The sequence below is a fragment of the Seriola lalandi genome, unplaced genomic scaffold (genome assembly GCF_002814215.2).
Source record: "Seriola lalandi dorsalis isolate HSWRI2012SDOR001 ecotype SW California unplaced genomic scaffold, Sedor1 jcf7180002054281, whole genome shotgun sequence".
Classification (NCBI taxonomy): Eukaryota; Metazoa; Chordata; class Actinopteri; order Carangiformes; family Carangidae; genus Seriola; species Seriola lalandi.
In genome coordinates, this window is record NW_019524834.1 from 180,514 (window position 1) to 206,973 (window position 26,460).

At 39.6% G+C, this 26,460-nt stretch overlaps 1 protein-coding gene across 3 annotated transcripts in view; it reads right to left on the reverse strand.

Annotated features, from left to right (window-relative positions):
• Positions 1–26,460, reverse strand: part of kcnab1a (potassium voltage-gated channel subfamily A regulatory beta subunit 1a) — a 93,217-nt gene that overhangs the window by 7,862 nt on the left and 58,895 nt on the right. For 2 of the 3 annotated variants that reach the window (XM_023405667.2, XM_023405668.2), the window contains exons 2-8: positions 21,876–21,919; positions 10,834–10,871; positions 5,861–5,940; positions 5,331–5,375; positions 3,772–3,816; positions 2,391–2,434; positions 2,190–2,276 (exon numbers count right to left, since the gene is read on the reverse strand). In XM_023405667.2, coding sequence (XP_023261435.1) covers positions 2,190–2,276; positions 2,391–2,434; positions 3,772–3,816; positions 5,331–5,375; positions 5,861–5,940; positions 10,834–10,871; positions 21,876–21,919 — 383 coding nt within the window. Of the gene's footprint in view, positions 1–2,189; positions 2,435–3,771; positions 3,817–5,330; positions 5,376–5,860; positions 5,941–10,833; positions 10,872–21,875; positions 21,920–26,460 lie in introns of all 3 variants that reach the window. The other variant, XM_087173780.1, reaches the window with a different exon arrangement.

Genomic DNA, 26,460 nt, shown 5'->3' on the forward strand with positions numbered 1-26,460 from the left:
AAAATGATTATATATTACAGGATATTATTATGTTACAGGGTTCTTTGGGACCATGGTTTGTTACGATCATAAACATGAGATGAATCCTAACATACTTGACCACATAATGCACATAAAGAAAGCAGAAAACTGCACAGAGACTGAAAGAAACTGACTAAGAAACTGCTTTTTGCTTTTGTTTTGTTTTTTTTTTTCCCAGAGGCGGGCAACATATTTTGGTGTTCAGAGAAAATCAGCTTTTTCATTTTTTTCCAGTCCCGTGATAAACCGATGAAACGCCACAGAGGTCCTCAAGTCTCTCTTACCTGCTGAAGGCTCACCACCCGTCCCAAACGACTCCGGGGACAAACTAACAAGCTCGTACGCTAAAGCCCCTCTGATCACATTCAGTCGCTGCATTTTTAATGATGCAATTAGCTCCAACGCTGCTGACTGCGTGAGCCAACGGCAGTCAAGGCCAACAAAAACTCAGATTAGGACTGTCATTAAGGTTATTCATCATCGCCCTGCGCTCACTCCAATTATACTGCAATCGTTCACTGTGGCAGGACGCTTGTATTTCACTCTGCATAACCGGTTCTTGGCAAGACTATGGAATATATGTGTTGGAGAAAACGATGAAGAAAAAAAGGTGACAAAAAAGAAGAAGAAGTCAATGTAGGAAAAGTCAGGGCGTAGAGAAGCACAAGGATATATAATCAGAGGATCTAAAGACACTTGTGAATGTAGGTTTTCGAATTTTCCTTCCATTTGGTAAGTGATAATTAAGAACCTGCAACACAGATGTCTTAATAAATACCATCCTGCCGAGGGAAATAACACAGTATCAAGACAAGTAAGCAATTCTGTCTCTCCTCTATCTGTTGTTACTCCTCTTCTCCATCCCTCGTCCTGCCCTCCTGCCACCCAGCCTGCTGCATCTTTGGCAACATGCTGCACTCACATTTAAATGCTACTTGCCTCAATTTCCGCCCCAATATAACGAGAGAGAGAGAGAGAGAGAGAGAGAGAGAGAGAGAGAGAGAGAGAGAGAGAGAGAGAGAGGGAAGAAGAGAGAGTGTTGGGGAGGGAAGGGCAACAGATCTAACAGCTGAAGGAATTAAAGAGGAAATGAACAGCTGGGGAAAAAAGTAAGCTGAGTTTGCAGGGCAGCAGAAATCTATAGAGAGGTGAGGGACAAGAAGAGTGTAATATCAAGGTCTTTCTTTGTGTGCAATATTATGACTTTATGAAAACAGATCTTCCCTGGTTAGCTTTATTTCACCTTAATACCTGACAATATCCCTAAATGTTGTTTCAAAAAATCAGCATTAACAGTCACAGTTCAATTATCAATGGATATTAGCCTGCAATAATAGTTATATTAATCAAGAACAAAACATGAGAGTTATCTACACAGCTTTGTTAAGTTTCATTAAATATATTTAAAAGCCCCACTGAAGGAGAGTAACAACACAAAGCGAAGCAATAAGGTATTAGGAGAAACAGGTAATTGTCTTCACCTGAGGAATGCAACAGAACACAATTAGTTTATGATGACTAATGAAGTAACCAATACACTACCAATATGCACATAAACAAGCAATTTCTTGATTATGAATTATATAGTACTGCCTGCCTCACTTTGGCTGTACTGAAGAGCACACCGTGTGCAGCAGTAAAACTGGACTGGACATATAAACAGCTCTAACATCACTAGTTGTCCTGAAATATCCTCTCTGAAAACGAAAAAAAACACTGTACAAACAGTGATGATGAAAAATTCAAACACTGTATCAGGCCACGGTGTCCTGTGGATTTATTATTTTGTTATTTTCTATCTTTAATTTGTCTTGCAGGTACATGGCTGCACTCTGACCAGTGAGTTTCACAACAGCAACCCCTCTCCCCCAGTCCCTGAACAAAAACCAATCCTGAAAGGGTTTTTAAAAAATCTGTTTTATGTGTGTTCTTGTTTTATTATCGGTGATACACATGCACAAACATGCAGAAATATACTGTGTCTGTGTAAACAGCTAATGTGCAGAGAAATAAAGAAAGTGTCTCTCACTCCATTGATTTAACTTGATGCATCTGGGAGTCAGACACTGTGAAAACTAAAGTAGCATATAGCTCTACTTAAATACTAAGCAGCATCACTACCCCTTTTCCTTGACATCATTAATAGTTGTTTTGATTGGCTGACTCACCCTCCATGGGAGTATTGCTGTCTGGGCGGTTGGCAAAAACTACATCCACATACTCCAACTGCATCCTTTGTAAAGAGCCTTTCAGACCTGGGAGACACAGAGGGGTTGAGACGGGCCAAGATAGAAGAAAGTGACTGAACTGACACAATGGAAAAAAAAAAATGTTTAAAGTCGCCATTTTGTTCATCTTGCATGTCTTACCTTCGATAATGTGTTTCCTTGACAGTCCTCTTTCTGTCTCTGCTCTAATGGGACAAAAAACAAAATCAAAACAAATCTGGTTCTGTGCTCTTTAGTTCACTTTTGGATCTTCAAACATGTAAATTATAAAAATGCACACATTCACAAAATTCTTAGACAATGCTGTAGAAGCTTTTACTGACTTCAACAGTATCTGGTCTTTCTGGCTCTTAACTGATGACTTGAAAACACTAAAGGATTTTTCCATCACTTTTAGATCGCAGCGGGGTGACAAAATACATGAGATTAAATGTGCATATCAGGCAGTTTTATGTATATAGGTCACTGCGCTTTCAGCTGTTTGGCATCATTATGCATTTAAACTCCAGAGGAGAGATGGAGGACTGAATCTCCCTTACAGGAATGAAGGAATGCTCAGGAACGAGAAAGAGAGAATAAGTTCATCCTTATCACTAGAACCAGTTGGACAGTCACTGCAGAGGAGCCTGTGTGTGTGTGTGTGTGTGTGTGTGTGTGTGTGTGCACTTTAAAACAGATTCCTTTATCCCCTCTCCCTCTTGGTTGTTACTTGACCACATGATGTTGCTCAGAGGGAAACGGCCGTGAAAACTGCCAAAATAAAAACAATTTAAAATACTCCGGTGTTGGGAAGCTGAACTTTGAAATATACCTTGAGATACTAGAGGGCTGAATATAATAAGAGATATAAAGATATAACCTGTGTGTGTGCGAGACTGATTATCAGTTGATGTCAGAACAAATGTTTGCTATTTGCAATAGTAAGTTGTAACTAACTGCTTTGTGTGACTGCATTGTCTTTATGTGATGTTGTATATATGCCATTTCTTCTCAGACCTCTCTTGTAAAACAGATCTTGATCTCAAGGAGACTTCCTGAATGACTGCTTTTCTGTCGTAGCCAGTGAAATATGGTCACAGTTTCCCCTTCTGTTCCTGAGTTACAGAATTGAAAAATGGCCCCGAAGTGTTTTTGCAGAACGTCACAGTGAAGTTGATCTTTGACTGTTTGGATATAAATGTCATCACTTCATAATTTTATCCTTTCAGACATTTGTCTTAAACTGTGTCATAGTTAGCACATGAATTCTTCAGTTAAGTGTTTTGTGAGGTCACAGTAACCTTTGACCTTTAACCACCAAAATCTAATAAGTTCATCTTGGAGTCCAAGTGAACATTTGTGCAAAAACTTGAAGAAATTCCCTGTAGGTGCACCTGAGATATCATGTTCATGAGAATGGGACGGACGGATTCCTCTGGCCACAGCTGTTGCCGACGTGGAAGCATAAAGAAAACAACAAACTAAACTATTCACTATCTGCCTTTGGGAATGAAAACTAGAGTTTAGAGAGTTTCTTACTTACTTTCCTCCCCAGTAGAGTTTGGTTGTAATGACCAAGCTGGATCGCCTGCGAAGAAGATGCAACACAGTGAGTGATACATATTGTATTGTAGTGGTTCAGTGTATTCTCTTTTTTAGATTTACAGTGGCTCTGCAACTGTATCACAACTTTCCTTGCTACCACATGTGGCCCCAGCATGGATGATATTAGCCCCTGCTCCCTTGGATAAGTTGTGCATTTAGTAAAAGCACATTCAGTCATTCTCATCTGTCACTGATGTTCACCGATTTCCAGTCTGAATTAGTTTAATGTCACACTGCCGGACTGATCACATCCTGCCATCACATGTTTGGTGCTCTGTTTTAACATTAAACTCAATCTCATCACATATTCTTGAGCAGGTGACCGTTTCAGAGTGGCTAATAATTTGTTAATGATGTGTCACTGAACAGTGACGAACATCTGCAGAGTTGAGTCATAAAGTGATAATTCAACATCTTGCTGTTTGTCCAGAGCTGTTACATTGCCCGTATCATTTCCCCACAAAATCTGAACTTGTAGTATCATCATCCCTCAGTACTGTCTGTGCTGTTAACTCATGACAACACTCAGACTGAGATGTCAGGTTCAGTGAGTCTCTACCGCTGCGGCTTCAAACCGCCTACTGGTGTAATGTAGTCACCTCAGTACATGACACTAAGCTATATAATGATGGAACAAGTAGCAGGAGGAGAGCTGCAGCTGACTGCTCCCACATTAGAGCTGCTTCATGCTGACGCATCAGACAAAGGCTCCAGCAGTTACTTCCTATTACTTTCGGTTCAGTTACATGAAAGGTTATTCTTAAAGTTTAATGTTATGAGATGTAAAAAAAAAATTGTCAACTTGGGTCGTATAAATAAATAATATTAAAGTATTTCAGGTAGTGATCCCAATATTTCATTTCACTGCACACAACCACACACACACTGTAGACACACACACTGTAGACAACATGTACATTTGAATTTCCTTTGATGTTACTGTAACTCTCTCGTCCCAGTTTACCACAGAGCTGATCAATAATAATTTAAAAAAACGGAGCATGTTTAATTACTCCATAAAGGGAATATTTGAAATTTGTGGAAAAATGAAATTGCCTGGGGGCAGACTGCTCTACTGTGATGCAATGTGTCTGTGTGCCTCTGTGTGTGTGTGTGTGTGTGTGTGTGTGTGTGTGTGTCCATAGAAATACATATATCTGTGAGGATTAGGGCTGAAGTCTGTGATTTGAAGAAATAAAAATAAAATTCTGACAAGGCAGCGATTTTATTCCATAACTCAGCATCACTTCATATTCTTCACTTCAACATCCAACATGGCTGTTTTTCATACACTTCTAACACTATTATATGTATGTGCATACACCAAAGGGAAAAAAAAAAAAAAAAACTAATTTCCCTCTTTCCCTCTTTGTCTTTTCCTTCATACAAGCCTCACACACACTTCTTTCACAGCCTCTTACAACATATTGTACACACATCGTCCTCTCTCTAACACAGCAGTGATGAAGCAATCGCACACATTAATGTCACCATTACCTCCAGCACTTCTTCTTGATAATGTTTCCTAGAATGATTTCGGCCCTGCAAGGCAACATAAATGAGGTGGCATTATTAAACTGCATTTTGAATTCAGAAACATTTCCTCCACAATATCAACCCTGCAATTCATTGTCGTTAAAGAAAATAGACCCTGGTGCATTAAAAAGATGGCAAAACAGGTTGGTGATGAAGTGCATTGAAAGGGTCTATTAAAACTTTTAATATTACAAAGGCCGTTTTAGTGATTCCTGCATATTTTGAATTGATTTTGCAATTTTTCATCTTTTTCTTAGTGCACACAAACAGTCATAAATGTACAGTCATAAACAAACCAGCTGCTTTTTATGGATCTAGTTGTATTCTCTACATGTATAACACCTTCAGGCTAAAAATGAATGATAAAAAAAAAACACCTCCTCCAGCTCGAGTGGAGCCAGATGTCTGCACCTGATCACAGTAAAACATGAATAGGTTGTTATGAGCTCAAATGAACTGCACACAAACTGAGAGGGTTGCTTGACACCCACCTGCCGCCCGCGTAGACCTCAGCTGTGTCGAACAGGTTGACTCCGCTCTCATATGCAATGGTCATTAGCTGCTCTGCAACCTGGCAAGAGGTGCCACATAAACAGAGGATACAGGAAGGTCATTGTGCAGAATTTTGATTAATTTCTTTTTCATTTTAGCAGAAAATCTCTCTTTTTAGACACTTGCCAGAAGAAGCATTCATTAGAGAGCTGTAGCATCCTGGCATATCAATATAAATATTAATGTGTTTACCAAAACCGTTATCAAAATAGAAAAAGGTGGCACACCATCAAAGCAGTGCAGCTTCATATTTTATTAAAATATCAGTGCTGACGCATTTCAGCCACAGGCCTCTCTCAGAGCATAAAGTATTGTTGTTCAACTCAAATATAAGACAAGCAAGAAAGTGGCCTAATTCAGGACACAACCGACCACAGCAAAAATAGAGGTGCAAAGTCTCAGATTACCACAAGAGACGCAGGACAAACAACCTTGTGCAGAGAACAGGAATATAGGAAATCAACCACTGTATCATTCAACATCGGTTGAGCATCAAGTTTCTCTCTCTCTCTCTCTCTCTCTTTTGTCTGTTTTTGTCAAATCTTTCTGCAGGACAAACATAATTTATGCCATGCACTGTATTGTTTACTGAACCACTGTATATGCAGAGCTGATATTCGGCATCAGGGCTCTGATCTTGTCCCCCCCCACAAGGATACACTAAAGTCAGCAAGACGGGGACCGGAGGATAATAACCTCTGCCCCGGAGGAACTTGGTGCTCACTGATGGAGTCTGTACATGACTTATGAAATGCTCTGTGAGCAGCAGTGCAGCAGGCATGCCAGAGTGAAGGAGAGTGAGGAGAGCACAAAGTGAGTCTGAGTACTCCAAGTATCTTGAAAAGCACGTATTATTATTGTTATAAAAAGGCTTAAACAGTGCCCGCTGAAAAAGGATGTGTTAGATACTGTACTATACACTGCAGCAAGAACAGTAATGTACAGTATGTCCTGTTTGAATATGCTGCGGCAGCGAACTCAAGCTGTCTACTTGAACTAACATTCTCAAACAGAGCGTGTGTGGATTTACTGGTAAGTCTGCCGATATACTGAGGTGGCAGTGTAATTATCTGTGAAAAACCATTTGACTCTACGATGTACAGTAGCATCAACTCATTCTTCTTTAGTTAATAAGTGCTCATGCTTTATGTAAGTGTGTGAGTGTGTGTTTGAGTGTGGCACATGTGCATTCTTCCATATTTTCTCAGACATGACGGCCATAAATCATCAGACTGGGATCCAATTTCCCCATGTTGAGTTTTATTACGTGGGGACCCTATCATTTCCCTGTGGAGTCTTGTGAGGGACAGAAGGGTGTGCGTGTGTGTACATGAAATCTGTTTATCTGTCTGGCTTTGTGTGTATGCGCAGTATGTGGGGGTGTGTGTGTGTGTGTGTGTGTGTGTGCTGCTGTTTCAGTGGCGGCAGACGGCGAAGGTGTGTTTTTTTTTTTTGGAAGAAGAATTGGATAATCTCTCCTCTGAGAATCTGTCTCAACCTTCCTCAACATTTTCTCTGCAGCTGGCACAAACTGGGCAGCCAGCACAAGCCCATGTGAAATTATGGTGAAATAATAATGAACTTTATTTAACTAGCATCTTCAAAAGACAGTGCACAATTAAAACACAACAGTTAAGTAAGACAGTACAACTACGTATAACAAGAATTTAGATCAATATAATAAAAGAAATAAAATAAATAAAATAAAGATAGATCAATAAAAATTAGTTTTAAAAAAAGTGATCTACAATGTTTTTGCCCTAAAAAGCACTGCTGGTGTGTCTTTTTCTTAAAGGTTAATGCACCAGATCAGCAAAATGCTCTTTTGCAATGCAATGACAAAAGACTTATTGCCCTGTAAGGAACCTGGCTGCTGCATTCAGAGCCAGCTGGAGGCGATGAGAGCGGCCTTTGGCCTGTGTGCCAGCGAAGAGAAATTCAAAGCTTGTATTATTTTCTCTCACTTACCAAAAGATAAAAATGTTTTGGCAAAGGTTCTGCGTGGCAGGAAGCAGGAGGACTGAAATTCATTGCTAGGGACAACTGGTTTAGGAGTTATGTTTCAAAGTAAAGGACAGAGGCTCATTCAGTCTCTGAGTCCTGGGCTGCCGTTCAGGCAAACAGAGCAGAATGAAAAGATAGAGCTGGATAATGGAGAGGTTAAAAAAAAGGATGGGTCGGTTAAGGAGAGAAAGTGAACAGCGTGTTCTCTCTCTAACTGGTCTCTGCTGAGTGCAGATGGGAAACAATGTCCATCATAACTGTTGGGGGCACTGGAGGGTGATTTTCAATAAAGGGAACAAAGAGGCTTTTTTGCAGAGGTAAGAGAAAAGACAGAGGAAAGAGAGAAAGTTAAAAAGAAAGTGTTGGATGGATGAGGTTAATGAAAAGTAGTGAGAATTGGAAAAAAAAAAAACACAGTGGGTAATTAACTTTCTGCAGCGTGAGGAAGACAGAAGAAGAGACGAGCAGATCAGACAGCAGAGAGGCCAGTGGTGTCAGTGGTTAAAGGGTGACTGATCAGACTTTAGCGGCTTCTCATTCATGATGAGTCTCATAAGATACTAAACAGTCAGTCGCTGTCAGCGAGAGCTTATAGTAACATTCACAAGGTCAGAGAGTTTGTGTTGGTGACGACGCATCGCTGCTTACTCAGATTTCTGACTACCTCTGACTTCTGGCCATTTTGGATGAACTGAAAGTGACTGATGGCCTTCAAACAGTGGGATGCTCTTTGAAAGAGGAGCACAAACTGCAGAAACAATTCGCCTGTAAAACACAAACATATACACATGCACCTCTACCCTTACCTATAGAAAAACACTGAGTCACTAAAGTTGCAGATATGCCTGCACTTCAGGCTTCTTTTTTTTTGCTTTGTTTTATTTCAGGGGCACAAACGGTGCAGGAGAATTGGATTTCCATACATGGAACAGACATATTGAGAAAAAACACTGTCTCTCTCACATCCCCAGAACCAAGGCCGCAGTAACCTCCCACATGCTACCCACACAACCTCGAGATGATTTTATGACTGCGCTGCCTCCCCCCCACCATGCTCGATACATCAAAGTTAACACTGACAAGAGACACTTCAAATTCACTGTATGATTTATGGATCCACTTTTGGCCTTTTTGAATGAGTAAGCAATGTTAACTTGCATCCCACCACCACTCCTGTGAACTCTCTGTCTGGGAAAATGTTGCTGCTCAGTGAAATAAACTAAACAGAACTTTGGTAAAACATACTTTATTAATGCTTTATGTTTCCTGGTTAATGTACACAATTAACAACCTCTTTATAAAACATGCCTTATTACAAATAGTACAAAATAACTAAGGGGAATGATAGGACTTTGTGTTTGCATGTTTTAATGCTGGAGCCTGTGTAGCCCTCACACAGATTTCATGTACTAACTGTGTTTGTGTGCCAGAGTTGTTGTGCATTTCTTAATGAGGACAGGGACACTGAACTCTGCTGAGGACATGTAGTATATTTAGAGTGCATTTGATAAAAATGACATTGAACAAGAGGCATTTCAGGGTGGCAGAGGACTTTTTAACCCAACAGCAATGGCAGTGCTGTTGCTGTTGTGGAATCGTTTAAGGCTGCGTATCCAGAGAGACACTCGCAACCTCTTTTTCTGGTTACCGTCAATAGTAAGAATGGCTGTCTCTGGTGAGAGAGAACATTTTATTCAAAAAAAGAGTCAACAAAACAATATCTGAAACAGACTTTCTGTGAGCCACATCAGCTCTAACCAGTATTTCCCATGTGACTCTCAGCTGCGCTAAAGCAGAGTAGCATGGTGGAGTGAAGTGCCTGAGTGGCACCAGTGACACTGAACTGCGGACATTCAGAATAATGGAGAGAAGAGGGGCGCTAAGCTTTGAGCGTACCATGTGAGATGATGGCACTAAGCCCTGAGGTAAGAAAAATAATACTGTTACATAAGCTTACTGTTTCTGTGTCCCCTGGGGTGAGCTCTGTTCTCTTCTCCATAACTGTCACTCTAAGTGTGTGCATATGTGTGTGTGTGTGTGTGTGTGTGTGTGTGTGTGTGTGTGTGTGTGTGGTGACCAAGACCCCAGCAGGAACATCAGAGCATGTTAGAATTCATCAACACAAGTGTAAAAAAGGGGACATATAAGTACACATACATGTACGTGCACATAATGCGTTGACACTCACCCTGCCCTTTTTCTCTCCTATGTAGCATAAAATCTGAGTCAGTCCAAACAATCTGAATCATCACACCGCAAGTCTTTTTGAGGGCCGGGACTTTTTACATTATAAAAATCTAAAAAAAATAAAACAACAAAAAAAAAACCATCCACCCCTGCTCATTACAGGATGAATAAATCTGAGAAAGCTTTAAAAAGTTAAGCTGTAAGTATTAGAATTTTGACAGCCAAGAGTTAAATCACATGCGGAGCGGTCGCTAGGTAACTAGGCAGCATTAAAACAAAAATAAAAACTACTGTGCACAACATTTTTTATGGTTTGGTTTCCACTTTCGTTTGAACATCAGTACTATAACATTTGTCTTGGGAGAGTCTCTGAATGATCATAGCATTTCTTTGGATCTTATATCAATGTGTTTGGAAAGAAGACAGGAAAATATGTGACTAAAACTCCATCCATCCAGGTGAGACAATTTTATATTTAGTCCAAATCAAAGGACAGAAAATCCAAGGCTTTTTAAGACTTTTACAAAGCTGCATGTGTTTTAACTGAGTGTTCAATACCCGGCAGGTTGTTACCATATCAAACACTATATGAAGTCAAGAACACATGTTTATATTCAACACGTTCAATACTCTACCCTACATACAGTACAACAAAATAAATCAATAAGCAGCATCCATTAACATTAAATGAACAAGCAGGATTCGGGAAAATGTTCCGTACCTCATCTGTTATCTGTCCTCCAAATGTCACCCATGTACCTGCAGGGAAGAGAGAGACAGAGATTTCAGTTACAGGAAACATTTCTATCCCATCAGTCCTTTCTATCAGTGTCTGTGTTAGTGTGTGTGCTTGACATCCCGAGGTAAATGCTACTAATCCCTGGCTGTGACATCAGTCAAGGGAGGCTGTCAAGTTCCCAGGAGAAAAATCTGCCCAGCTCAATATTCAAGGATCACCTTGTGTGAGTGCCTGTTAGTACTTCCTGTCTTCACAGGTGACTGTTTGTCACGGTCATGCGTGTTTGGAAGACCTTGTGTCCTCTGTCTTTGTGTGTGTGTGTGTGTGTGTGTGTGTGTGTGTGGATAATGAGTGTGCATGTGTGTACATCTGACTACATGCTCCTGATTGCCCTGCAAACAATGCTGATAAGCCAGACAAAAGGCTAAGCCACCCCTACCAGAGGAGACACTAAATCCTCTGCACATTTCCTCACTGAATTATGCATGTAGCTTTGTTGTGGCAGAAAACGCTTCCCATTCAGATTATGTCAAAACAGTTTTAGCTATCTAAAACTGTCCTGCTATGCCAGACACAGAGAGAGCGAGAGCGAGAGACTTTTTATATAAAAAAAAAAACAAATTCTTTAAATACTGCATGGCTTGTGTGTGTACTGGGAGCAGTTACAAATTCAGGGCTGTCTGACAAGATACGAGACAGTTTGTGTTAGTGTCGTAGTGCGTTTGAAATTTAGCAGGGGAGGACCAGGAAAACTACATTTTTTTCCTCATTTGGGGGGATTATGCTCCTTACTTTTCAAAATCCTTTTTTGTCCCCATCATGTTAAATGTTTAAGGTTTATTTTCAAGTATTGCAACTTCTGTGGCTGTAAAACGCTGAAAACTTTGAGCAATTCAAAATACCCCAGAATAACTATGTATCATCAGAATTTCATTCATTTGGTCCAATAAACCTTTGGAAAGTCTAGATGAGCTGTCTCATTAAATTATTTTATCCCATTCCTGTGCCAGCAGCATACAGGAAGCCAGCTGGAAGCCTCAAACTAATATATATAGATATCTATATCTATATATCTATATATATATAGATATATATATATATATATGTGTATCTCTATATCTATATATATATGTGTGTGTCTTTATCTCCCCTAAAACCCCTGCTAACCGCTCCCCTTCGAAGGCCAAACTTAAAACAAAGCTAATTAATATATGAACTTAACATTTTAACATCTAAACAAATACATTGCAGTATATTACCCGAAAGTTGGGGTGTCCACCCCTCTCATATGAAACAAAGAAATGCACTCTTTGGTCCCTCCTCTTCCCCTCTGTCATAGTTGGACAGGTCATCAGGTATACGGGGACAAGTCCCAGTGGGCTGGAGCATAAGTGTACCAGTGGACCGTCAAAAAATCCATTAAGTTTTCATAAAGTTTTTACTGACCCTCTCTGTGTCATTTAGGGTGCGCAGGAGAGCGTGCCGTGTGCTGCTCTCACAACCAAGTTTCAACCCTCACCGTCAGGCTGAGCTAACATTACTTTGAATAAATTTAACCTCAGCATAGGGCAGTTGTTGACATGTTGGCATGGATTGGGAAATAACGTATACCAACACGTTTACGTTGACACCATTCTACACCCAGTCAGAGAGACAGGGAAGTTGTAGTCGTGGCAGGAACAGAGGATGAGCCACAAGGTCGAGGAACATGAAGGAGAGCAGCATCACTACAGTGACTCACTATCGCCACTTGAGGTACAAAGTGGTATTACAAGACGGGACAGGCTGTGGCTAGTTAGTTAGCGTGCTAACTTCAGTAGATATATCAGCAGCACAATACAGACATCTTTGGCATAGCATCAAAATCGTTACTTCTTCACATTCTGTTGATGATCTGTCAATTCTTTATTGTTTTAAACTAAAGAATTTACATATACCATCTTTAAGGAACAGATTTGTGATTTCATAAATAAAATAGACTATTTCAAATAGCAAACTTTGTTAATCAAGTACAAGAACTCCTAGTAAGAGTATTAATTTAAAATAGAATGGAGGAAAATAATACAACCGCTCCAAAAAATTAAGTATTCTCTTTTTGGGGGTTATTATTATTTATTAATTGTTATTAATTCCCTCCGGGCCATCAGACTCTCCTCCTCTCCTTCCTCTCTACTCTCCGTTTTATCTCCCTGTTGAATCTTTTGTTTTTCTCTCACCCATCCAGTGCCCATAATTTCACACCGACAATTTTACTTCTGACTCTCTCGACCTCCATTCCTCAACAATCATAAAAAAACTGAGATACCTCGGAGATAAGGGACAATGAACAAGCACTTAACCATCTGCTAATCGTGACTGACAGGATGTTACCATACAGCAGAGCTCATTATTCCATACACTGTAATACCATCAACTCCACTGAGGTTCAGCTTACAAATGACAACCAGAGGATAAATTGGATGTGTCGGTGCATAATGATATTATATTCATTTAATAAAATGCAAGAAGGCTGCAGTTTTTCAGAGGTAGGACAGAAGGGTGGGGGGGTTTCTTGCCTGTATATCTGTTGGTGAGTGCATATATCCATGCGAGTGTGTGTGCGTCCAATCAGCCCTTTAAGCTGTCTCCAGCGTCGTGGAAACGTAATCACAGCGGACGATGTCCAGTTGCAGCTCTGAGCTTTATGTGTGTGTGAGTGAGAGGCACAGCATGGGATGAATACCCAGCAGAGCTCTAATGTCGAGGCCACCGCTCTTATTCTGTAGGTTCAACTGAGTTTTTCTGTTTGTTGGAAATTAATGTCCTGCCAAAAACAAACTGCTCTTTGCTTTTTCTTTTTTGACCGGCAGCTGCTGATGGGAAGCGCCGGAAGTGGCACTTGATGTTGCTATGCAACAATAGTAAATCTGATAACCACGCAGTGCTTTTTCCTAAAGCTGAGAGGTGCTCAAGTCAACGGGCGAACCCACACTAACTACTCATAAAGCAAAGAGGGAGTCTCTAGAATTCATATTAATGGCACATGAACATATCAAAAAGGTCCTTGTTTGACAAGATTCAAAGTTAAAATCACTTCACTGTCTTCTCCCATTTATGATGATATTTCTGCCTTCATCTACACACGTCAAGCACTTAACCTGACAGGTGAAAAGAGACGAGACGAAACTGACAAGAGTTCAACTGTACAGGGAAGAACAGGGAAGAACAGTTGCAGTAAAATAAAAGTCAAGGAAAATGAGGAGAATAATGAGCGAGAGGATGATGAGACAGTGTTGTGAATTTGGCAAGAGGTGTCATTTATTCATTCATCTTTGCACAAGTCCTTTTAACCTGGATCTTAAAATTTGAATCCAGTCCTGTGCCTGGCAGTGTGATAGATGGCACACATTTAGATGAAACATTTCTCTGTGGTGTCTCAGTTTAACTGACCTCCTCACTCTCTTTCTCAGCACTTTCCAGCTCGTCTGCCTACAGATAGAAAGGCTGAGTCATAATTTTTTTTTTTTTTTTCCCCCAGCTCCAATAAAATGTTGCAGTACATCTCTGAACTGGTTATGCTTCCAAAGTATAGTTTTATCAAGACAAGACACACGAAAAGGCAAATTAGAGTTTGACTGCACTTTCTCCAAACAGACCTTTCTGAACAATTGAAGAACCTCTATTTGACAGCTGACAGATTTCAGCCAGGAACCTTTCACCACTTGTCTATTGACTGATTTTATACTAACCACGGACATTTTAGTTACACAGTAACCTATGTGTCCAAACAACTACATCACCAGGATGCCCAAATTTTCTTAAATTAAAGTATGTTGTGCAGGAACCCATTTAAATGTCTTTGGGGGGAAGAAAAGCCCCATAAAGTTTTGTACCCGCTCTGTTCTTTTGAAAGGATCAGAGCAATTTCAATCTATTGTCATTTTCTAGGAGGTAGAATGATGGTTGTCATTGCCCTGTGTGTGTTTGCTTTTCCCAGTGTGAGTGTATGTGTGTGTGTTGAAGTTTGAAGATGCATGGAACCTCTTATTTTTTGCGGAGTATATACACACAAACACAAACTTTCTCATCCTCACACACACACACACACACACACACACACACACACACACACACACACACACACATTCCTTTGCTCCTATTTTCAGTCATGTTATATGCCCATGTCTCCTGTACTGCCTCTTCAAGTTCTATCGATTTCTTCAAAACAATCGTATCTGTAACTGTTTGTCTACTCTTTCTGCTACAGACCTGCTTACAGGGGGTGGATAAAACAGCACAAACACCTTACAATGCAACAAAGTACAAAAATAATGTTTCTGAAAACAGCTCAAACTGTGGCCTCAGAAGTGACCACTGCATTGAATCAGCAGCTTTTTAACAACATCTCAAAAGAAGCTGAAGATTATCAGCTTGAATATTGTTTTGTGGCGCTTTTGCATAACATCAGATTTTTATCAGAGGTGTATACACATGCTGCACAATTCTGTTGTAAAATGATCAACCACAGTAACTAAAACTTGACTGAGAATCAAACACACCTTGCTGTGATATCATTAACAGAGTTCAATTGTAAAACTGATTGAGGTTAGATGTTGGGAGAGGAGTTTCTGCTTCAGCTGCAGAGGAGAGGTAAGAATCTATGAAGGTGAAAATGACAAAAAACTTGAACTTTTGCGGGTAAAAGAGCAGTCGATGAATAGAAACATGACTGAGGTTGTCTGATCTCCTTCATGCTGTGAATGTATGTAAAAGGCCTTTAGGATGCTGAACCACACAGCTGCAGACTTTAGAGGAACAGGTTAAAGTGCAAGACAGAGCAGGAAACAGATAAGAGTAAAGGAAGTGCAGCAGACGTAGAGGGAAAGAGACTATGTTGGTCTGCTCTATCCGTCCGGCTGCCTTCCTCTGTGCACAGCAGGGCTGCAGGATTTGCTGGGAGAACCATTTCAAGATTCATCAATTGTGCCGCATCAGCACAGCAAGCATTCAGGAAAAAATATGGACCTGGACAGACTGTGGCATGAGTGAGAGGATGGGAACAAAAATTATGGCTTCAGACAGATAATGCTGATCATGAACTTCTGCATCGACTTAATATTCTGTTTTGTCAGCCAATTAAATCGGGTTTGCACATGCAAACACACACTCAGCCAATTAGGAGCCCGCACAGTGAAGCCACCGCAGACCTCCCTGGGGTCACACTGTTGGCTGTTTGCAGTGAATAAAGGGGTAGTGAATTATCTGCAGGAGCAGATTGCCTGTGCTGAGAGGCCATGATGAATTCACTAATCACTTCACTTATCAATTAATCCGCACTCCATGCCTCTCTCTCAGGATAATCTGATTTTTAAAAAATCCATTCAGTTTCAATTAACTGGTGAGGGGGGTTTTCATGTTGTAAGCAAAGAGCGCTGTTACACAGTATGTGGCAGGTTCAGATGAATGTAAATTGAATTGATATTAAATTGTGCTCTGCTTGAATGTGGAATGAACTTTTTTTTATTGTATGTGGAATGGAAATACCTGATATTGAATTGATTTTCAGAATGTGTCTCTTTGTGCTAAAAAACAAGAGACTGAATTTTATTTAGGTATACAGTGACGACGAGACAGGTTTCTCAGTCTGAAGAGAGGAATCAGCACTTACTTTATAATACTGTGTTATTGTACAAGGCTGCTGTGTGGTAAATGTATGTTTTTATTTGTTTAACATGATTGATGATGAATCCAAAAAACAAATATTTGCAAATATAAAAACTTTTTTTTCCTATATTATTTTCTTTTGGTTTTCTAAAGCCTGTTGAACCAATATGACAAATTGTGTGTGACCCTCTTGATCTTGCTTCAGCACAGTGCAAACCTCTATCCAGTCTCTTTTAACCAAATAAGCTGCTCATACCAGCAGCTGGGACCTGGGAGAACAATACCCCACTGGGACAGAGGAAGCAAAAAGAAGAGACAAAAAAAAAAAAGTAAATGATGACGCAAAATGGCATTTATTTCTCTCCAAATAAAATCCATAATTATTACTTTTTTATTCTTTTCCATCCTTACAGAGAGGTGGAAGAGGAGATGCTGGCTTCACAGAGAGAAAAGCAGGGGGTGTGACAGAGACTGACAGAAGACAGAAGTCTCATCTTTCATCTCCCTCTTTTCCCTGTTCTCATCTCATCGCCCCTCCCTCCGTCCTGCACTCTGTCCCTGGGATAATGACGGTGAATGTTGAATGTTAATTCACTTGTACAGAAACTCTCCTACATTAGCAAACAGTAAATGAGCCCAAGCTCAAAGAAGCAGCTTTGGTAAAAACAGTCTCCAGAATATTTAATTGATAGTCTTATTAATTCTTCAGCTACACACATTTAAAATGTGTGTATGAGTAGTGGAGTTGAATGTGGGTGAATAAATGCAGCCAACTAGAAAAAGATGATGAAGTAAACTCAATTTAAATTTTAAATTGCAAAAAGTTATAGAAATAGTAAGAAGAGAGGAAAAGCTGCATATTTCTTGAAATGCAGACTTATAAATGGTCAGTCAGGTGATACGTGACTTATTCTGCAGGTCAAAACTGTTTCTACTGACTGAGTTAAATAGAAAAAAGTATAATTTTTTTTAAACACATTTAAATGGTAATGGTACATTTCTGAATTCTTCAGTACAAGCCACTCCAACCTTTTTCAACTATTTGAAAATTAAATGTACAAGCCTCAGCTAATTGAATGTAATAGAAATCCATCATGATCATGGAAAATCAAATGGCTCTCCAGCATACAACAGAAGTAAACAAGAAAGGATTTAAGATTAAATTTAGGGCTACACAAAATAAGGAATCCTCTTTGCATTGTTATCCGTTACGTAGTGTCTTACATACATACAAGTGATTTAGAAAGGTTTTCTGAGTTTCACTTTTCCTTCTTGCTTTGAATCTGAAATGCCATAGCAATCATTTATTATTTTCCTTGTAGCTCCAGAGTGAAGCATTTCTTACCCAGTCACTCCATGTCAAGGTCAAACCTCATACTTTATTGTTACATAACATTTGGATATTTCATGTATAACACATCCTGGTTTTTAGCCTGTTTCAAAGTTTTAAAAGCAGCCTTGGGTCCTGAGTCACACTGCAGCTGTAGTTCAGTGAGCAAAGATACAGTAATATCATTTGAATTTACATTTTTCATAAACAACAGCTACAGTGTCAACAGTGTCTAATGCTTTGATGTAAAACTCAAACAACGTTAAAGCTCGAAAAGCGGCCTAAATCTCAGGATTAGTGGCGACATTCTGCGAGTTGCCTTGTGTGAAGTGTGGGAACAGGCTGTGGGAATTCTGAGAAGCAAAAAGGAAAAAGTGAATTTCTGTGAAAAAGAGGTCTTCAACTGATTAAACCATTATGTAAATTAAGCCGGTGCTGGTTGAGACAGTATTTCTCTAGGGGCATCATCATGCAGTTGAAGATTGGCTCTTTAAAGATTGTGACTCCTGCAACAGTTACATCTCCTCCTGGCTGTGGATCACACAAACCAATGATGAATGGAAACACATGACAGAATCACAGTTTAACTTGACTGAATGTTGAGTTGTATTCTTTTTTCATTGCGCTGTCAGTCAGGAGTGTGATTGTGAATATGTGCTTCTGAATGATGATTTTTGTTGTGGTGGAACTTTGACAATATCCAGACACACACACACACACACACACACACACACACACACACACACACACACACACACAATATCTTCAACCATCTTGGCACTATTCCTTGAAGTTTAAACAGTGAAACACCGTTTAGCTTCCTGCTCTTGGCCCTCTCTCTTCCTCCTCTCCCCTGCCAGCATCATGTCCGCCCTGGGCGCAGCATGTGGCAGGCAGCTGGCATTATGCTGACCTTTTCTGCACCGTGCAGTTAAGCCAGTCTGAGTCAGACCTCTCAGTTTACCATGAACCACCCGGGGCAGCAGTGCTCAGAGGAAGCCTGGGAGCCAGACATTACACCCTGAAAAACAAAAGTTCTGCATGGCACCAAAAGGCCACTTTGGATGTAATCTACCACTGACACCAGGGAAAATCCTTTTGGTTCAATGTCACTGTCCCTTTTATTCACCAATACATTCAGCAAGCTGTCACTTTCAATTAAAAAGGTTTTTAGTGTCCTGATGCACTAAGATCACGTATCAGAGCTTAAATGAAACCAAACCAACAAAAGCACGACTCATATACAATAACACACACACTAAAACAATGAGACAATGAGAGATGCCTTCTATTTGTATTTTAAAACTTCCCCCTTAAATGTAGTTCTTAAATTCTTTCTTCACAAGTGTGTAAGTGGAGCATGATTGGCTTCAAAACTAGTTGCGATGTCATGATAATTTTAGATTCAAGGTGAGCACAGAGAAATTTCCTGCCCTTTTAGCACATGCATGTGAAAACAGCCTTTTAAACTCTGCACATACTGTACATCCATCTGTGCCTAATGAAATAACAATGAGCAAAAAACATGTATTTCAGTGGAGGAAGACTTAAAGGACGCAATCAGGTAAGGCCTGTAAAAGTGAAAATGAAAACAGAAATTCAACCCTGTGCTATCTAGTGATATTTAATATCAAGCATCACAAATGATGCATGTATCACAACACTACATAGTACTAAATGTAGTGAGTTTAGCCTGAAGCTGGTGAAAAATATAACTGAAAAACTAAATCAGGAAGCTTCAAATGGTTGAAATCCATGCAAGAAAGTTGCCTCCATATATGAGACTGGCAAGAGCTCCTCAGTCAGTAGGAGGAAGCTTATTCAGCAGAAGTACTACTTAGACATCACTCTGGGATTTGTAGCGGTTTGAAGGAGATGCACAGGTGTTACTGAAAAGAGCCTAAAATTGGGAGTGTTGATAAAGAATCAACAAAAGTTTAAACCTGGACTAGAAAGGATGCCAAAAGTAGAGCTAAACATTCTGCAGGATATGTCTCCTCTAACACTGCTGACTAAAAAAACCCTCACTCTTAAAACCACGACTGAAGCGTCCTCTGTGGGTAAAGACTGGTCAAAGTCAGCCTGTCTAAGCCGGGTAAAGCTCATGTCCCAATGAGCACCAGAAGTTTTGATCCGATTTACGGGATGGAGGCTGAGCTGCACCCTGAAGGGCTCCCTCTGAGCAGAGATAACAGTGAGAATGGTGTTTTATCTAATCCTGACCATCCTGCAGGTCTGATACAGAAATACTGTTAACTGTATCTCTTGAAATGTCATACTTTTGGTTGTGCTGTTATCTTCCCGGTAGATGAAAACACCTTTTTTCACATTTGGTTTTTACTGTATTCACAGAACCGAATCTCATCAATATGAAAATAGTGCCTAAGATAATAGAGATACCCTTTTTGTTCTGTAAGCCCAAACAATTTGAGTTACGTTGTTTGGACCAAGCAGCTACGTTCATTATTTATCATGTGATTCATGTTTATGTATTCTGGTATCAATGATGTAGAGCAATGTTTCACTTTAAAACACACTCTTAATTTCCTTTTCTAAAATCTCTGAGATTTCGGGGGTGTGTGTGGACTCTGGAGACAAGAACTTGACTTATTTATAAATGCTATTAGAGAGCAGAGACTATAATTGGAACGTCATGTACAGTTTCAGTCGGTTTTCCACCAGAAATTGGACAGAGAAAACAAATATTTTAATTTCTGTGAAACAGAGTTGGTGATGATTTCTATTTTCTCTCAAACTTCAAGAACTGGACTCATGTATAAATATGAATATCATGCATAAATTAACCATGTATCTAATTGTGTGTTTATTATTAGTATTATACTATGTATAGTATATAGCATATGTATTTGGTTCTCAGTGCACCCTGTGGACATATTGACAGGGTCTAAACTTTACAAATGCACTGTAAATAATATGTATATCTAAAGCTCAGTCATGAGTCACTTTAAAAATACATTGCAAAGCCAGTTTTTTTTTTTTTCTTTTTTTTTGGGGGGGGGACAATTTCTACAAACCATAACAAAAGTTGCTCATATAAAATTCTACGCTCCGCCTTTCAGGTACATTTCAGTTCCTAAATGCAATGGTACCGTTTTATTTAAAGGAGTTATTTGTAGCGCTATTACAACCTGTTGTATTATAAAGACAACGATGGCCGTCACGTGACAATTACCACCACCCGCTCCCAGCAAGAAACCACGTTTTTGAGATGTCATCTTGTCAGGTCACCACATTATCATCCATAATAATATTCCAGTAATTTACTAGAGAACTACTACTGAGATTTATCCTAGATTTACTTTATCAGTCTTTATTGTCTTGCATGTTTGTATAAGAGCTTGTATGCGCCTGGCTGGCTTCGCCTGGCTTCTACTGCATTTTATTTGTCCAAATGTGTTTGCGTGTCACGTCCAGGAGTTCTTCCAATAAAAGAGCCAGGGAACATTGGGCTAATATTTTTTGTGGACACACAGTCCTCTGTTGTTGTTTGAGAGCTCTTCACATTGGCAGAAATAGGTATGCTGGCTACAGGGTGTGTGTGTGTGTGTTGTCCTCTTCCCACTCTCATGCTAAATATTGAAGCTGAGTTGGGGGTGGGTTTGACTCTCTTGTACAAGAAGTGAAGAACTTTTACCAGCAACCCACAGTGATACGGCCACACACACATGCGCACACACACACACACACAGACAGATACAGAGCTATCATATCAGTGAGAATGCTGCAAGTGTTTGTGTGTTTGTAACTGTTTGAACCAGGATGTAGGGGACTGAACTACAGTAGAGTTGTTAGTGTAATAATGAAACAGGACAAACCAAGTTTAATGTCTGTTAAACTTTTCCCATTATTAACAAGTTTCTTAATTAAGTGTGTAAGTGACTTAATGCAACATCATCTAACACATATGCTCCAGAACAGCAGAGAAACAATACATTTGTTTAGTCCATGTGATTTGAGCAGTTGTTTCCTAAGTAAGGCCTGATGGAGAAATGTAATCTGGGTCGTGAAGCAGAAAGTGCAGTCTACTCACCCAGTCCTAAGCAAGATACTCTGAGTCCTGACTTTCCCAGATTCCTGCAAACACACACACAAAAAAAGGAATTAGAAAAATTACACACACATTTAACCAGATAAAGCAAAGGCTCCGGTGATTCATACGCTGTTGTGGACAACCACCTCTTCAAAAAGAAGATCAGTATTGATGATTCTGTAAACACGTAGAAATGTAGACGGCATCAAAGGAATAAGAATCAGCCATAACAAACTCTGCCTTAATCCCATTAAAAGTGCTTTTTATGGACATTTCAGCCTGTGGTAGATTAAAAAATTGTGTATGTATGCTGCATGACGTCAAGGAGACAGACGAGTGAATAACAAGTAGGTCTTTCATTTTTACAAGAGGATGGATGCGGCTTTGCCTCTGATAGAATCACATGACAGCTTGACAGCGCTTCTGTCTGACTGATCTCTCCAAGAAAGGAAATTGAATTTCACTTTTCCGGAGCTTCAGGTAGGTGCTGCGACACTGGCAACCTTCCGACATGATGAAACAGGTGTGCGTATGTACTGTATGTGGAAAGAAGCCTGAGAGTGGAGCAAAATGGTTATCCGTTCTTTAACGCCACTTTCCAGTCAGGAGGGAGGAGAAAAACTCCAGGTTATCAATAAGAGGATGATGCAGGGATAAACAGGTTGAGAATGTAAAGGAAAGAATCAACACACTGACTGTACAAAATGGAAAACATCAATTTAATAAATAATACAATAGTCAGGAATGTTAGCAAAAGAAAGAAAAGAAAATAACTTGCACGAAAGATGGAGGAAGTGTATTTGTGTGTGTGTTTGTGTGTACTACAGATATTGAGCTCATCTCATTAACTTGCCAATAGCCTCATTAGCTGTGTCATTAACACCACACACACTCCCTACCACAAATTGGACTTTTTCTTGTGTGTAGAGTATACTGTATGCATACACTAATCAGCCCGTCCCTTTACTGCACCCTCATTAACCCACTAAATCAAGGACATGCTGACTATAGTGTCTATACTGGCCCAAGTCATTGCCCCTTTACCCAGTTTATCTGAAGAACCCATTGTGAATGAATGAATAATAATTATGACTAAAATTAATATTTTACTATTCCATTTACATGTTTTTTAATTCGCACTACGAGCTGTAAACACAAGACTGATATAATATCAGCTTATAAAGTTGATATGGCAACAGTGTCTGTAAATGGCTGTCTATTTACACATCTAGCAGACACATAGCAACATTATCTTTCATTTGTGTCTACCTGACAAATTTAAAATCAGATATTTAATGTCATGTCATAAGGAAAATATATGTCTTGTGTAAAGTTGTGGGCTTTAAAACAAAAACATTGAGCTGAAAGACGCTAAAATGCTTCATTGACCTAGGATAATAATTATCTGTGGATTTCTCACTATTAAATAGATCTTTTACTTCATCAGTGCAGCTTTAACCAGTTTTACTGTTTATATAAAAACATTGTTTAGTGCAGCTTTAACTAGCTGCATTATTAGTTTCTCTGTATAGCACTTTGCTCAACATGTATTGTTTTTAAATGTGTTCTCTAAATGCATTTTCTTGACATGGCAAGTTACACGGCAAAGGTTGTCCTAACAGTCTGTTCCAGCACTCTGGGTAGATTGTCCCTTGTCAATCTTGAGGAACTGTTATTGTCCTGTCATGTCAACTTCCTGTAAAAGCATCCAGAGGACTAATGATACTACAGGGGACACACACACACACACACACACACACACACACACACACACACACACACACAGTTTTAAAGATACTTCAGAGTTTGGAGCAGGTGCAAAGCTAAAACCGCTGCTCCAGTTTATCAGCTTGTAGGTAGGGGGCACAGATTATCATTTGTTATCTCTGCACTTCTATACTTGCTCAGGAACCTTATTTAGAGAAGCAATTTGAGAAATTATCTCAAATTAAAATCCACCTCATCATTATTTTTATTTTTTTTTAGAAGCTTGTTATCTTTATCATACTTCTAAGCTTCACACTGTGTACACCTTGAATAAAAGCAGGTGAGATTTACTGATGTCCCAGTTCAGGTAAGTATGACTCATAAAACAGGTACACAAAGCAGAAATGTATATTTTCATCAGCACATTTATAATACAACTGGAAAATAAAGATAATGTGTTTTTAGCCTTGTGGGGTATAGTACATGGTCTGTTCTAAAATCCCCGTTAATTCCTGGGAAAAAAACATGAGTTCATCTTAACTATGTGTCTTGCTGAAGTGGACATTAGCAAACCGTTAAACACACATTGCTCACTGAAAGCTCCTATGGATACAGTTCCGCCCACAACATAAAACAATGGAAATGCACAGATGAGCTCAGCTTTAAAACCCTTTGCTAACTATTATGAAATAAAGGAATTTGAATTTTATACCCATGTTTTAAGTGTTTGTGTGTTAAAAACACATGCATGGCCTCATTTAAAGCATCAATTTTACAGACTAAGCCTTGTTTATTGATTGAAGAGTGCATTATTCACAGCTGTCATCAATCTTTCATTTGTGCCCACCTGTCAAAACTAGTTAAGTAATTCATTATCGACATCCTCTGTATCCTTCAATATCAGAATAGTTAATTAGGCATAAAATCAAGCCACCCTCAAATCAATTTCAGATGATACATTACATCCGCTGTAACCTATAAAATATCCACAGAAGCCGTTGAAGGTGCTCTTGAACAGAGCAGTTACTTTTGCTCTGCAAAAACAGCAACAAGAGGTGGTTTAAGCATTATTTCACATGCATGTAATATCAGCACCCAAAGTTTTGATTTCCTGGACGAAGCGAATTCTGTGTGGAATTTGCACATTTTGATTTTTCCTCTAATGTCTGAGTATTATTAAGTGGGTTGAAGAACCCTGTTCAGAGCGTTTTGCTATATTTTATCTCATTTTTTACAGGGCCATTCTTTAGTCCTCCCAATGACCCTGAACATGAATGAGAAGGTAAAAAAGGATTAATAAAAATTATGTTTAGTAGCTTCTCTTGCCTGAGAAAAGATGAAGATATTCTTAAAAGTCCAAAAGTTAAGGCCTGCCTACACTCACGGCGATCTTTTGAATTTAGATCAGAGACCAGAGGTGCTGAGTCAGGCAGTGGATGCCCCCCACCGGCGATTAATTCTGATGTCGCCGTTTCCCAGCCACGACCGTGACTGATGACGATACAGGTGCACTCTTTTTCAGATCTAAAGAGAAAAGCTCGGCTGGAGCCAGAACGGAGTACAGACAGATCACCCAACAGGGCAAAAAACTGCACACTGTAATGCGCAATATGACAACCAACAATCCATTTAGAGAGATCACTTTTGCTGCAGAGTTATGTTTGTGACAAGCGGAAGTTGTTGCACATGGGTTTAACACATACTGTAGTCTTATGTGCCACAACTTTGGCAATGAAAACTGGATTCATTTCTGTTAGTCTGGCCTGACAAACTAACCTCCAGATTAATGTAGCAAACAATAAGTATCACACGACTGGTTTCTCCTCCTAAAACAAACTTGAAAGAGCAGATTCACATAAACTCATGTGAATTCACGCTTCTTGTGTGATAAAAAAAGGAGCACTGGAAAGAAGCTAAAGTAATCTTTTAGAGGGGCTGTGCATTTATGGCTGCCTGTAATTTCTCAGTTTTTTGCTCACCATCAGATTTTTTCTCCCATGTTGATTTATTTAATAAAAGGAACAAATAACTCCGATCAGCTTGGTTGGCTTGGGTACTGCTGAGCCCACACAACACATCCCTTCATTCGGCTTTTCCGAGGGGCAGATTGCGAGATGGATGGCCGTAAAGGGGATAATAGAAGAGACGGAGAGAATGGTGCAGAGAAGGAGAAAATAAAATTTCCCCACTTGGGTGATGGAGTGAGAAAATGATCTTCTCCTTCATTTAAAACCCTTTTCAAATAGCTCATCTTAGATATTCAAATGCTTATAGCAATGTGTGTGTGTGTGTGTGTGTGTGTGTGTGTGTGTGTGTGTGTGTGTGTGTGTGTGTATATTATATATACACACACACACACACACACACACACACACACACACACACACTAATCCAGCTGTCCTCACCCATCAAATATTTATTGAAATATGAACCCCCCCCCAAAGCTGCTTTTCTGAACACATCTACCATAACAAGCCTTCCCCATCAATGAGGCTATTCATCTCCACTTAAACATGTCTTCATTTGCCTGATGATGGACAGTAATGACTTTCTCTAATACCCCCAGCACCATGGCAATATTATCCTCTCTCTGCCAAACACACTCTGCCTCTCTCTATCTCTCCTGCATGTCAACAGTCATCACCAGAGATCTGTCACTGATTCACCCATACCTCCTCCACTGCAGTCTAGGAGGGAGCTGCTCAGTATTCAGAAAGGAAAACACACACATATTATATATATATATATATATATATATATATATATATATATATATATATATACATATATAGAGATTATGCTTCGAGTCTGGATCTGAAATGAGATTAGTTTTTACATGAGAGTTGGGTGTAATTGGCCAAAAAGCACCGAGTCGATG